This window comes from Nelumbo lutea, chromosome 8 (assembly GCF_056320005.1).
Source record: "Nelumbo lutea isolate HS-2025 chromosome 8, American lotus-T2T, whole genome shotgun sequence".
Lineage (NCBI taxonomy): Eukaryota > Viridiplantae > Streptophyta > Magnoliopsida > Proteales > Nelumbonaceae > Nelumbo > Nelumbo lutea.
This window is the reverse complement of record NC_142691.1, coordinates 12,731,338-12,746,695: the sequence shown is the minus strand read 5'-3', so window position 1 is coordinate 12,746,695 and position 15,358 is coordinate 12,731,338. Positions and strand designations below refer to the sequence as shown.

The 15,358-nt window shown below is 37.9% G+C and overlaps 1 protein-coding gene across 1 annotated transcript; it reads right to left on the bottom strand.

Annotated features, from left to right (window-relative positions):
- Positions 1 to 4,374: 4,374 nt before the first annotated feature.
- On the bottom strand, positions 4,375 to 10,730 carry LOC148842776 (serine/threonine protein phosphatase 2A 57 kDa regulatory subunit B' kappa isoform-like). Its single transcript, XM_088960030.1, has 4 exons — positions 10,312 to 10,730; positions 9,828 to 10,135; positions 8,278 to 9,539; positions 4,375 to 5,091 (listed from the first exon to the last, which is right to left on the bottom strand). Exons 3-4 carry the CDS (start codon positions 9,430 to 9,432, stop codon positions 4,735 to 4,737), a joined length of 1,512 nt encoding a protein of 503 aa, XP_088816156.1. The 5' UTR covers positions 9,433 to 9,539; positions 9,828 to 10,135; positions 10,312 to 10,730; the 3' UTR covers positions 4,375 to 4,734.
- Between the last annotated feature and the right edge of the window lie 4,628 nt (positions 10,731 to 15,358).

Here is a 15,358-nt window from a genome sequence, read left to right as displayed (position 1 = left end):
GTACTTTATCCATCACTTCTCTGAAACAACATTTGGTAGTCGAAGTGGTTTGATTTTGTTAGCTTCAGACCAAATCAAAATATAAAGGTGAACCATATTTTTCGTCTCATATGCAATGGAATCCACTGGGTTCGATGACACGAGGTGAGTTTGTAGCAGTTAGCTCAACTATATTTTTCTCTTTCTCAGAATTCTATGCCAAAACTCTTGTTAAGATATGTTTCAGACCGATGCAGTGAATGATAATCCTTTTAGCCGATTCTATATTGTTTTTTTTTTTTTTTTTTTTTTTTTTGGGGGGGGGGGGGGTAAAAATACTCAATTTATTCAACGTTCTTATCTTTCTGCAATTGTCCATTGATTTACCCCCTGCTATTGTGTTATGAATCCCTGTGAAATGTTATAAAAAGTAATTTGACTTTTGAAACAAAAACGATTTGAGCACACCACTTGTGGGCAACGCCTATATCTCGTGGATGGTACCATTCACAAAAAGAGGCTTTCGATATTAGACATTGCATGCCCTAATATTTCATTTTCTCTTTTTAAATGATATAGAAAAGGAAATTGTGGTTCTTCTCCTTGTTCATTGTATAATTTGATGATATTCCTTTTATTTTTTTTTAGTATAAGTTCTACTATTTTTATTGTAATTTTAAACAATTCAATAATTTTTATGATAAAATTTAAAAGGGTAAATCTCTTAAACTATCCCTACTGTTCACGAAATTGACAAACTATACCCTTACTGTTTAGATATTATCTTGCGCCTAACACCTTCCTTGCGTCAATTTTCTATCACACTCTGTTCACATGTGACATCATGTGAGTGCTAATTATTTTAAAATTCCTAAAATACCCTTATTATTCACTATCCTTATCCCTTCCTCTCAACTTGGCACACCCTTCCTTCTCTGACACCTCTCTCTTCCCTATGGTTCCTGGGAGTAGGGGTGTAAATGGTATTCGAAAATCCGATTTCGAATTTGATATTCAACATAATCGAATCGAATTTGGATATGACCTAATTCGATTCAATAAATATCTGAATACGATCGATTATTTAATTCTTATATATAATATATAAAATAAATAAGTTAATATTTATATACTTTATATCAATAAAATATTTATTTTATATATTTATTAATTATCTTAAATAATTAATTAACCAAATAAAAAATTCAAATATTTAATCGAATTCGAATTTCGTATTTTCTAATCGGATTCGAATTCGATCCGTTTACACCCCTACCTAGGAAAACGCTTCTACGAAGGACCGACATACCAAAGTTGAAGGTCGGGGGCATAGGATCCAGATGCCTTCAACCTGCGCGACGAGAATCTTTCAACTCACAAGAGAATTCGATCACAAATCCAAAGATGGCAATTATAATGATTAGAAAAGGTAGCATTGTCACCGGTGGCAATTACAGTGATGATGGAAACACCGGCATCCTCTCCCATGGAGAGTAATGAACTAGTCTACATAGTTAGTTGGGTTTTATTTTGAAATTTTGATGAATAATGAAGGGCAAATTCGATATTTTATTTTTTTCTGTTAGTGTTTAGCGGCGTGACAATTGTCATAAAACTTAAGGGTAGCGCAAGACAATATCTAAACTATAAAGGTACAATTTGTCAATTTCATGAACAATAAGGATAATTTAAGAGATTTATCAAAAAAATGTTTTTATTATTTTTTAATCATTTTATATTTATTTTTTTTAATTTAATTTTTTATTGGTTAATATGGATTTATCGATACTATTTCCAAATTGATTAATACTTAATTCTAGTCACATTGTCTTAGTCAGTTCTCCTGCGCTACTACCACAATGGGAAAGCCAAACAAGCAATAAGAGGTGGGCATCCCCCGCCTTAGTCACACTGCAATGCACAGACACACAAAAGATTCATCAGAGACTGCTAAGTTGGTTAGGAAGGAAGAAATCTATTAGCCCTTCAATCTGACAGAACGGATACTGATGAATCAATTTTTGGTGATGTATCAATTTTTTGTGCTAAGTACCTCGTCATTTGGTCTGCTTCCAAGTGGCCGATGACTCAGAGGCCGAAATTAACTTCTGTTGGATGAGGACCTGGAAGTCAAGCTGACTAGGCCGAGCTGGAGGCAGATTAGATGCTGAGTTAATTGGGGTGTCGAGCTGCCTGGTGGCGGGCTGGATTTATTGTTGGGCTTCGTAGTTCTTTAGAAACCTACAAGGAACCAATGTCAGAGGACCCAGGGTGGCTAACCCGGCGAGGTCGCTCCGATGCTTAAGTCAGTACTCTCATAGTAAACTGCAAGCTAAAAATCACAAAGTATGAGAGCTAGAATATGCTTAATTGCCCCCCTATGTCATTGGGGTTGGTGCCTTTATATAGGCATTGTTTGGCGTGGGCTTCACACACCGCATTTGAGATTTTCGAGAAGTCGTCTAAGTGGTTCGAGATTCCTTGAGGCAACCGCTATGCACGTTAACCACCCTCCGGATCATTCGACACGTGGGCCAACTTCCAAGGATCGTGGGAGTGTTAGGATATATATGCATGCCAAATTTGTTGGCGGGCACATCTCGCAGGTTGCTAGGTCGATGCCTAGGCTAGGCCACCAAGTCAACGCCTGTGTCAGGCCACCAGATCAGCGCCTATGCCAGGCCGCCAAGTCACGTCTGGGCTAGGCCACCAGTTTGGCGCCTGGGCCAGGCCGCTAGGTGGGACACCATCAACTTGGCTAAGGCAAATTGTTACCTAAGTGGTTTCGGGTATTATCTAATTGTTTCGAGGTGCCACATGTCACAATATCATTGGAGGGCCAAATCCGCCCTCATCAGATACAAATACTAAATAAATGTAACGTAAAGAGAGAAGAATACAAACCAATATTGTTAACAACAGCCATTGTTTTCCTGACGTTTTTCTTCCACGAGTTCAGTATACGACATTTCTTGATTCGACGGAGCTAAGTGTGTTGCATCCATCTCTCTCTCTCTGCTGGAGTACTGATGAATGATAAATGGTGAAATGTAGCATTTTATAGGGAGAAACAAAGGCTTTGCGTGGATTTCAAGGTTCCTAATTTGAAAAACAAAATGGTTTAAGTACTTGCATTTTTATTATCTAAAACTTCAATTTGGATTCCTCTCTGGTTTAGTTTTAATGTTCATACGCGATGCATTTCTTTTTGGGGTCGAAGTCAAATAGATTCCCGGATGCAATAATCCATCTATCTATATATTTAAAAAAACACACACGCACACAGAAAGAATAGATTTAAATGAGAAAACAGAAGTAGGAAATATGGTATGGTATATGATTCATCATTTTCGACTTTAACTTATAATATTGTTAAAAATATTGACATAGATCTAATTAATAACATTTATTCGTGAAAATAACTTAAAATATAAGATTTAATAAGAAAAAATGAGATTTAATATTCTAATAATAAAAATTTAATGAAATGGGATTAAATGATGTGGAAAGTAATAATTGAATTTACACATTCAATCCTTACAATAATTAGAGATTGATTAAATACACAAATATGTCCATTATAATAACATCAATGTGTGGAAATGTTTGGTTCCACCATGTTAGAGCCACGCCAGCAATCATACTTTGCAATGTTTTGAGAAAAGAAAAGAATAAAAAATGAAGCATGGAGATATTCTCGGACAGCGTGAAGACCAATTTTGTAAATGGATCCCTCGTATCAAACTGGATGAAATTGAATTTACTTCTCACAGAATGGAGTCTGGATTTCTTACCCACAACTCTACCTACACCTACCTAGATAACATTGCAGTCCAGATTTTCTACCATGACAATAATACCCACCTACCCACATAACATTATAGCTACACATGCGGAACATCTCATCCTCTTACATTTTATCACGCACAAGATGTTCCCAATGCATGGAAATAAAATGTTCTGAGTGGCGTGAGTAGAATGCTCGTGGGTAGGAGATAGTCCAGAGAATGCACCTCATACCAACCTCATTAGTATGGAGACTTTCTCAATGCAAGGCTGAAAAGTGAACGCTACCAGGTTGGTATGAGGCGTGGTCTGTGAGTATCAAATCTGGATTCCTAGCTAATTTGCCGTATCATGATCAAAATTCAGAACTAAAACCAAGAGAAATCAAATTGAAAAGCCATATGATCTGGCATCGAGATGGAACTCTTCAGTACTCGCACATCACATGCTTTATAATAATAACCATAATAATAACCAGAGAGAAACCCAGAAGACATTCTAAATCTCTCAAATAATGCTTACTACTTATCGTTATTTATGAATTTGATGCTCGTGCCGTTCACATGTATGCTGCCATAAAAGATGCTTCTTTTTTTAATGGGAGATCGATAGCAATTAAAAGATCCTAACTCTTTCATTTACCACCTGAAAAGGAAAGACCATTTTGAAGCAGAGAGTTACAACTTACAACAACCCATCCATAAACAATGAAGGGTGAGAATAGCTGTTAATAAGAATATAAGATGATTGGGCGCCATTCAATTGACAGAACCAGAGACTCTTTCGCTGGGCTGCCTTCCATTGTTTCTCTGGGTCATCACAATGCCCCCAGGCAGCACTCAGTCAAGGACTGAGCCCTCAATCCTGTCAACAAGGCTCTGTACCAACACATTTCATTTGGCTGCCCCAAAAACAAAAGCAAGTGAGGAAATAACTAAGATCAAATGAAAAACACCGCTAAACTAAAATTTAGCAGGCAATAGCGGCCGTTGCAGGTGTGACCAGAACTGCTGTGTTCCCTGTCATAGGTTGGATGCTGGCAACATTCTCTAAGCGCTCCCATGTCAGTCTCCTCTTTTCTGCTGCTGCCCTTTGATTTGCTTCTTCTTCCTCCAACTTGCTTTGGCATGTAAGAACAAGCTCATCATCCAATTCTGAAAGCATTTTCCTTACGTTTACAGTCAAATTGAGAACCGACTGGTTCCAGTGGTTCCTGGTGTTCTTTTCCAGGGCTGGGAAGACGAGGGGCAGGATTACTTGCCGGTTATGTGCGATCAAGCTGACAATGTGCTCATTGTTCCATAAGAAGAGGGCCCGCTCAGCCACCTGAAATAATCAGTATTCGTTAAAGGTTAACTTCATTTCTTTACTGATGCACCAATGAAATTTGGCTTCAAGACCCAACACCCAATACATGCTTCGGCAACTTGATTCCAAAACTCGTATGCTAGAAACAGAAGCTTCCTGCCAAGTCAACCAGAAGAAAGTCTACCCATCCTATTACATCCCCAAATATCTGGGAAAAGTCGCTAGGTGTTTACTAGTTGAAGTTCAATAAAATGAACCCCAATTTTCTTTATGTTTATTTGTTTATTTTGACAAACCAATTTCTTATGTTTATGACCAACTAATTGACATCAAAACCATCAATCAAAAATGAAATGGAGAGAGTTGGCATAGGCTTTTTATGTAATTGACTGAAAGACTTATTTCAGAAGTTGGATTATGGGGAAAATTAATGTAAAATCAGTGAACAGTAAAATATGTAAAATTAAATTGAGGATATACTGATTATCCTATCCACATCCTTTCAATTGCTAAATTGTTATGATATAAACAATTTACAAAAAAGAAAGATGACAAAAATTATAAAAAATTAATGCAGCCCAACACATAAACTTAATTCACATTGAACAAGAGATCTTTTTCACTTCAGTTTTCTTTAGTATTTCAAGGCAGAAACTCATGTCATTTCAAGTGACATGAATTCATGAACAGGGATACGAATGTAAGGAAAAGTCTATCGCAATCCATTATTGCCAATTGCAATAAGAATATTGCCCAAAACTAATTATCAGCAAGAAGACCTTTGAATAGAGAGGATTATGCCTAACCTAGTTTGAAGTGTTGGTGGAGTCAAACCCCAGACCTGGGGTCAAATCACATCTTCAACATTCTCAGTGTCAACCACCAAAGCAGAAAACAAATAGGAAAAAGGGCTTTTTAAAAGATTACAGTAGATGCTTCCAAAATACTTGTGCATTAAAGCTGCAAGAAGCAAATGTTGAACTTCTAAAAGACTGCAGAGAAACCAAACAATAGTTCTCATTTAGAAATATAAGAGCATCATGCATACCTCTAACAGAAACCACAGGTGGTTGTGAACATAATTACCAAGAGACACCTCAGATGTAGCTGCATGTATAAATTTCGTTCCTGGACACTATTTGCATTTTTATCACTGTTCTCACAGAAAAGGCTGCAGCAGCATTACTAGTACTTGGAAAACTTGGAAAAAAGGGCATGAGAAGAAAAGCATGGCTTTTTTTTGGCTGTCTTATCCTTTTTTTGGCTGTATTATCCTTGGAAAACTTGGATAGCACCCTATTGTATCCCTTGACTAGTCCACCTATCCCCCTTGAGGAAAACCTGCAGAATCCCTGATCATGAATCCAAACCATACATGACAACCCCAAACGGAACCATTTGAAATCTAGGCACCCAACACTCAGGTCCCAAGGATGTACAGTATACCAAATAATTGCTTTATGGACACGGAATGGGGATGCCCCAGTTCTCAACTTCTGGAATTCACAATCGAACCAAATATCTATTTACCATCCCTGATTCATATTTACTAATTGTTCAATCCCCAAAATTTTTGTGCTGGAACCCCACTGACTTGTTTCTTTCTGTAACCTTGTACTATTTTAAACAGCCTTATACTAGGTCACTTGTTAAGTGTGACTCCACCCAAATTCTCAAACATGATAATCCACATAAAAGACCTAAATTTATAATCCACAATCCAAACCCACATCTGGTTCACTATGATTATATTGATTATTTATCTAGAGCCAAATCTACCAATTATTCAAATCCTGAAACTTTTTGCTAGAAACTCCACTGGGTTTACTTACCATTTTTACTGAATAATAACTGAAATTTAAGAAATTTAACATTGAGGTCTTCCATAGCCTATGTGAACAGTTGCTGTCTCATGGAACTTGCTTTCTACATTTTATTTGTCCTACGCAAGAACCGAATGTGGGAAATGCACTTCATGAGTAAGTAGGACAATTTTACCCTGTAACTGAAACCGCAGCAAGCGGTGCCCTTTTGAATTAGCCTGCATTTTTCAGTTGATCACCCAAAAAAAAAGAAAGCAAATGAACTAGTTATATGTTACAATGAACCAATGGTTGAAAGTGCTGGCGCCTAAAGCAATGGATTAGATGCTGACTACAGGCAAAGCGGCTAGGAACTTTTTCTGCTACCCCTACCCCACCCAAGGGTGGTTGATCCATTAACAGAGGGAAGGCAGAAGGCAAAAACCGAAAAGAAGTCGCCATGTTACGTTCCAATTTTTAATTTTATAAAGGGGATATATATTGCTTTGTGGAATAGTAAAATCTTGTGTTAACAAGTGTGAGAAAACAGGTTTGAGGCTTGGAGCAGCCACTCTGCAAAATATGCCAGAAGTTATGCCTTGTATCCAGTCCACCACTCCCAAAGCTCCACTTACTACAGTGGAGCTTTTAGTCCGCAGGAAATTGGCAAGACCAATAAATCAAAAAAGACTTGGCAGAGCCACTAACATGCATTGAAGATATCCGGATTGAAAGGGAAGAAGTAAGTCAGTAACTCATACATTAGCAAGAGCTTACACAAAATCTCGACTGTATTATTTTTTGAGGAAAAAAGAAAGTCAACCCAGAAAGGAGTAAAATGTTTAGCTATTATAGCACCTATACAAAAGGCATGTTTGAACAAATCCAATTGATGAAATAAACAGTCCCATTTTGACCTAGTGTCAACATTTTCCAATTTGGCTGTTCTTAAAGCAGGATGTAGACATTACCGTTTACTGAATACTTTAAGAAGCCAGTGCAATTCCCATTTCCTAGAGTTAACCATTCAGACTCCAAAACTTCAGAGGAGATCCTTTTCTAGAATTTAAAAGTTTGCATGTTAGAAAAACATACCAAACATAGAAACTGATGGTGTCTAGTTAAATATTTTAGATGCATTTAAGTCTTCAATTTAATAGGCGTAATGCCTTTTTTTGAAGAAAGTATAAAGGACTTGACATGCAAATAAGAACCATAATCTTGCTAGGTTCTCCTCCTAGAAACCAGAACAGAAATTTTGCAACAAGAGGGAAAGCAAGTTGGATGGCACCTTGTAGAACAGCCATAAAAAGCTAGAAACAGATGCAATTCCTAGCTCACAAAGAAAAAAGTATAACAAATATAAGAATACAAACAAAAATGAAAAAGAAATAACTGTTACCTGGAAATGCGAGCTGTTAAGACAGCAACGAATCCTCCGGAACAAGGGGACCATGATCTTCTGGAATTCTACCATGTTTGTTACTTCCAAAACCTCTTCCATCTCACCCAAAAACATCAGTTCCTTCTGACTATTTGTTACAGGCCAATATTTCAACAACCCCTTTATCACTGAACTTGCCAATTTGGGCTCCTTCTCTATAAACTGTGTAACACAATAGGACAATTGCTGAAGGTAAGAACCCATGCATTTTGGCTTGTGTAGAGGAATCAGAGCCTTCCACAAGAACATCTTATGCTCCTCCTTCAGTGGTAAAGCAAACCCACTAATTACACTGCCGAAAATCTCCAAAAGCTCAGCAATTCCATTATGACGTTCTGTTTCAAAGACAAAACGGTAAAATATATTGCTGACAGTCTTCCGGATGAAGGGCCTATGAACCATGAACTTTCCATAAATCCTATGCAGGATAGTCTTCAAACAATCTCTTTCTCTTGGATCCTCCGAATCAAACAGCTCAAGTAATCTCAAGATAAATGAGTGGTCTATGTACTTCTTTGCTATCTTTGTTTCAAGTGAAGAAGAAGTTACAAACCTAAGCAGTAAATCATACACGATTTGCAGATGAGACCAAGCAGGATCAAACATTGGTTCTTCATCTTCAGTTTCGCCACCAGTCGAATTGGACCGGTAATTAGGAGGAAAAACCCTAAAAAGATTAACGGCAGTCATTTTACAGATTGCCGATATCGCTGGTTCATTAAACTTGGCCGACCCAGAACCAACAAATTCGACCAGCTCTATCAATGTTTGACGCTTCAGATCTTTCTCCGCAGTATTCTTATTTGGATCGTTGAAGTCAAAAACCACGCAGCAGAGGTTCAGCTTACTAATGAACAAGTTTTGCTTCTCTGGATTCGGAACGTCCTTGAAAGATAAAAGTGGTTCAATTCCAGCGATGACACTTGCTGGGAAAACGGCAGAAGACATCTTTTTAACAGCACTTGACCTGCCTGAGGAAGCGTTCCCACTGTTTGTACGTTGGATTCCGTTGCCGGTAGTGGCGGCATTGTTAACAGAATTGCTCCCAGCAGTATCAGCAGCATCAGAATTGGCTGACTTCCGAGGAAGTCTGCTGAGAAATTGCTTCAGCATGATTTCGACGTTGGTCAAAGACAAAGCCTAGATCAAGCTCATTTCCACTAATTTAATAAATGAAACCCTCATAGGCCGGGAAAGAACCGCCGGAGAAACCTAATCCTCTGGTCATAAAAAAATAGAAGCCTTAGGTGAAATCCAAAGCAGCTAATTCAATGGACAGAACTCTAGATCTGGAACGCCATTGGAACATAACGTTTAGATCATTGTGATGGACATGAATTTTATGAGAGAAAGTTGGATCTTGCTAACATGGATAACGCCCCAGTAGCGCAAAACGTTCATAAACATGCGAAAAGTTCAAAATTGATGCGAAAACCCTAGATGCCACATGATCAGATAAACGCCATAAAAAAAAAGTAGGAAAAGAAGAAAGCAAGAGTAAAAAATACCTGCTTTTCGCAGTTCGAGGTTCGAAACCACTGTAAAGAAACCGGATCTCGAGCAAAGAAACGAAATTGAGTAAGAAACCCTAGGCATCCATCTCAGGAACGGATCCGGAACTCACCATCCTAAAATTTTCAGGGTTAAAGAACAAGACAGGTAATGCGACGAGAAGCGGAGCAGAGTCGGAGGTTGAACTTCTTCAGTCTTCACAGGCATTTGAAGGTTCTTGAGGGTTTCGAGCTTCTGAGAAGTTCCACCTCCATGAACTCGGATCAATAAGTGTTTCTCGGTTGAAGAGAACTGATGACATTTTCTGAGAGAAGCAGGTACGACTCAGAAAAAGGAAAAAGAAAAAAATTAAATTAAAAAAAAAAAAAAAAGAGTCGTTGTTCGGTGGTAGGCCAGATTTCAGAAAAATAGAAAAAAAAACAATTTAAAAAAAAAAAGAAATCGACAAAGATTGCTAAGATGCGCCGATTGTGTACTTACTACTAATTAGGTAATCCGAAGGCAGACACGGCGGTGATCTGCGAAATCATCAGCGCATGTTAGCATGACATTATTGCCTTATTGGTAGAGGAAAATTCCCGTTTCCGGCTAGCGGGCTAGCAAATTAGAAACATAGCATTTAGCTATTCTCGACAAAGGGAAAGCAGTGGGACATGGGTGGTGCTAACATGAGCCCCTTGGCTTGATATTTATGATTACGCACACATGATGAACGCTTTCGTCCTACTCCTCGGAGAGGAGGTTAGTCCGTCGGTGACACTGCCGGCATAATCAAATCCGGTGAGTTGGCTTTGGGAGAGATTTCATAAAATAATGCAGTTGCAGTCACGACATCAGAAAAAGCCACGGAATCGAACAGGAATTCATAATTCCGCGGAGGAAGAAGGTGGAGTAGAAACATCCTACTTGATAGTGAGCGTGGAATAAATTCGGGGCATCTGTTTGGATTAAGCATGATTGGGAATTCTGTCCTTTTCAGTTATCCGGCTGGATTTAACCGCTTTTATTTGTTGACATTCTGGCCAACCTCCTTGTTCCATTTGAGGCTAACTGTTTTTTTTTTTGGTTAGGTGAACACCTCGGATCAGACCGGATGACCCGGGTTTACCCAGCATCGGAACCTAGTTTCATCAACCGGCCAGACCAAGTCCAAGTAGACTCAACCAATGATGCCGACAGCTGACCAGGACTCGGGTCCTTTTGTGGGTGTTTCATGTTTGGTTGAAGAAACCGATTTGTTGCTTCTACTTTATAAAATAAAAAATGTCACTTCCGCTGATTCTCAAAAATCCTGTTTGGTGAGGTTGCCTCCCAAAATATCAGCAAGAAAAATCAGTTAGTGTTGATTTGGTCATTTCATTTAGGGTGATGCTTGAAGCTTTGCCTGCTTTGGGAGATGGCTTCAGGAATCAGTAGGTGATTTTCAAGTTGATTTTTGACATGGCATAGACATATCCATGCCAACAACGTTATAACAGTTGCATATGAGTTCAGAGCGGCACCCCACATAGAGGGTCCAACACATGCCCCACATGCAGATTTCAGTGTGTATTGAGAATATGTTCCCAATACACGGTTGAGATGTGCTATGGGGCACACTTGATGAAAGCTATGAGGCTATAATCTCGAGGAAAAGATTTTGACAGATCGATTCCCTGGTAAACCATCTAGTTGCAACTTGCAAATCCACTCGATGTTAAGTTGGTTGTAAAGTAATCCTCGTATCTATTTTTGCTGCAACATGATTTTAGCCGCGCTAAAACCATAAAATCAAAGCCCATTGATGTTGCCCCACCTTGAATTAACTGAAATGATGTCATGGTGGGGTCACAACAATATATCTAAGGCCATGATTTACAGTTTATATCGCACCCTATCTCTAACCCACTCTCCAATTCGAACCTGTGTTCTCACATTTGTCAGTCCACCAAACCTATCACTAACCCACTGACTATGTTTAGCATGTAGCGTCTGGCCCATATGGGAGTTAAAGCCCCAACATCAATACAAGGAAAGGAGTGGGGACAGAGCAGGGTGCACGAACATGAGGTCTTTGACCTTATCACAAAGATTTGGACCACCTCTTTTATATTTGGAGGGACGTCAAGTGACCATCTCAACTATTGGGTCATCAGATGGGAGAACCATTTGATTGAACCATCAAACCCGTCACCAAACTAGCTTTCCATGTCAACATCAAGATGTCAATTTTTAAAACACTTGTCCGTGAGTTGCTAGTGTTGACCATCAAGCAAAGGGTTGTTTAATACAGGTATATTTTAAAAAGCAAGTATTGTTCATTTGTTCTTCCTCGACAGGTACAGGTATTCTTTCCCACCTTCAAGTATTTTAACAAAAGCAAAAATAATTTGTCTTATTATAAAAGCACTTCCATGCTATCTTGCTACTTTCTATTTACTTTTAATGTAAAGTCTTCTATCAAGAATAATTTTGTATTATTGTGCTTGGAATAAATTTAAAAGCCTATCCTATCCATAGGACCTGTAAATTTTTGGCAGCTCTCATTGTACAAAGAACAAAACAACCACACCACTAGATGGAGTTGGCACAAAGGGATTGTTTGTGCAAAAGAAAAGCAGAATCAAACCAGCTTGGGTGGTCTAATCTCTTGCTTTTGATTTGCTTGTAGCTCCAGCTATGTTGAAAGGACGCCTGTAAAAAAAGTAAAGGAGGATTCTCAAGCTTTCCATCTCCAGTCTCTATGGTTGTCAGTCTTCATCTTCTTTTTAACTCTTTGCTCAAGTCTATAGTTACTTTGCTTAGATTATGGCATCATAGCCTGTATGTAGATCAAATCCAATTCATGAAATGCATATAGAATGTATTCTTTTGGACCGTGAAATACCCCTGATAAATAATTTCATCTAGTAAACTTTGCACACAAAGGAACTCCTTTTCTACTTGTTCTCTGTGTGAGGTTCCCTTTTGTTTGTACCGCAAATTTTATTCCCATTAGCTCAGTTTGGAAGGAGTATAAATACAAATATGTATATTTTGTATTATTTTGTGTGTAGAAATACAAATACAAAGAGAAAGGTTGTTTGTTTCAACTTTCAAAGAAGTAAAATGATGTCATCCCACTTTATATGAGAGAGAATCAAAGTAGGAGAAAGATTGTACAAATTTTGTATCAGATGTAAGTTCAAATCATAATAATAGACAAATGGATGAAAATTTGAACTGGGTATAATATTTATTGAGGTCATTGCCCAATGTTGGTCCCAGTTATATGGGGTCTTGGGCAGGGTAGACCAGGTATGGTCCTAATCTTTGGTGTTTTTGTCAAGTAACTGTTCGACATAAAAGCTTAAGATGTTAGGAAGGTCCTTGAATAGTTTTTTATTTTCTAACATGCCCCTTTATGCTAAAGTCGATTGGGCTTGAAGCCTAGACAAGCACAGATTCACTCATACCTTTGTGATAAAATTTAATTGAGTATAATGGAGGCGGTGAGGATCAAACAGTAGAATAGCCGATTGGTTTAAAAGGGTTTTTTTTTTTTTTCATAAAATGGCTGTTCTTAGACTCAAACCTGTGCTCTTACACTCTCCAGCCCAAGATTTTACTATTATTGCACCAAGTGATGACCCGTAGGTACAAATTTAGTATTCGGATTCAGATTTGCACTGATTAACAAGTAAAAGAACCTTAGCCTGTGTTTGGTTGTAGTGCAAAATTATTTGCACTAATGCAAAACTATGGAAATGCAAATGATTTGGGTGCAAGTTTTGGTTTATTGTTGTTTCAAATATCACTTTGTTTGGTTGCAATAAAAATGAAGTAAAATAAGACACAAATTAGAATAAAGTAAAATCCAAAACACATTTAAACCAAAATTTGCATTTTTTTTCATTTACAAATAAAATTGCATTGCAACCAAACACAGCCTTAGGAACAATGAGAAAGAGAAGTCCACGAGATCTAACAACTGATACAAGGTGAATTTGGATTAAGAATTTGAAAACAAAAATAGTAGCACTAACCAGAATTTGATGGGAGCTCAGGTTAAGATCTTTGGCAATCTAAGCTTCTTCAAACCTGATTATTCATGTTTTTGTTTCTTATTGAACATGCAGTTCACAAAAATAAATAAATAAATAAATAATGCATGGATCGATGGCAAGAAAGGACGAACAAGTTGGTAAGTCCAGTAAAGTTGAAAGAGGTTGCAAGTTTGTATCTCATCATCAAAGAAGTTGAGCTAGTCATATTCTGACCCATCAGCCCTACTCATCTACCAAGCTCCGGTCCAATCAAGGCCTCCCATTGAGCAATTGAAGCTCTAAGTTTCTCCATTGCCCCTCCCCCTTAGGCAGCGTTGGGTTTGGTAGAAAAGTTTAGAGAGAAATTTCACAAAAATTTAAGAATTTTCCCTCAACTTCTCTATTCCTCTCCTATTTTTTTTTTTTTATAAATATCAGACCAAACACAACCTTATGAAAGCTGCAAAAGAACAGAGGCAGAAAAGCATAGTGGTGTCCATATAAAACCAACCAGTGAACAAGACTTTTCATCAATTAAAATAGACAATTGGGCTGCACTTGTTTCTCTTTTAAATGGATACAAAACTTTTCAGACTGAAACATTACAGTAATTATTTCTGCCAACCTTATTTTCCACCCCTTCTAATTTGTTTTCATCACAAAACCCAGAAACTTTTTTACCAATTTTAAAATCAAAACAAACGGAGCCCTATTAAGAAACTTCTGATAATTGTTTAAATATTAGGAAGCTGAAAAAGTTTAGTATATAAAGGTAGTTGTGGCATAGAATCCAAGGCCATGTGGGTCAATTCTGTCGGTCATGGTAGCAATCCGAGTACAAAACAATGGGCCAGTACGGTGGGCTTATTCCATCACGTCTCTTTCTCAAGGGAACAAGGCGTACCCATCAGTACCATTCTTTGTTCGGAAACTACATCCATCACATTATCTCTAAGACTAGATTCACCAATTAAACATAAAAAACGAGTCTATCTAGTTTAAGTGGTGAAGTCTATCCATTGGGTGGTCATAGGACAGACCATAGATCAATTCCATCTTCATCCAATATCCCTTCTTCTACTGTCCAAAGCTTGCCTAGTGTTAAAGAAGTAAAGAGGGTGACCCCACGAATCAATGGATCCTTATCCCTACCCTAAAGGCCTAATCAAGAAAAGGATGTTTAGTTTTGTGTCCTTAAACCCTAAGATACAGAGCATGTAATTGAGTGGTTCAGATTCGAATATTTTGGGAGTCTTGGTCTAGATTCGATGGTGTAAATCTCGACTAAATTCAGGTTAATATCCCACCATATATTCTTAATATATTTGATTTATGGGAGTGAGCCGGTTCTTAGGTTTTTTTCCCTAAATGTGTGATGTGCCCAAATCACTTCCTCGATTTAAATTTAGCTTGGGTTAATTTGCTTTTGGCATATAACCCTTCCATATGCATTCTTCTGCTCTGCAGAGGCTCTGTATTACTTTGGCAGATATGTAAGAATAGATCGACTGCAAGACAGATCT

Bases quoted from the DNA above. Each gene is read 5' to 3' on its own strand.
- LOC148842776 (XM_088960030.1), bottom strand. From the start codon at position 9,432: ATGCTGAAGCAATTTCTCAGCAGACTTCCTCGGAAGTCAGCCAATTCT. The intron at 5,092-8,277 runs GTAACAGTTATT...TGATTATTTCAG, and splicing joins TTAACAGCTCGCATTTCCAG to GTGGCTGAGCGGGCCCTCTT.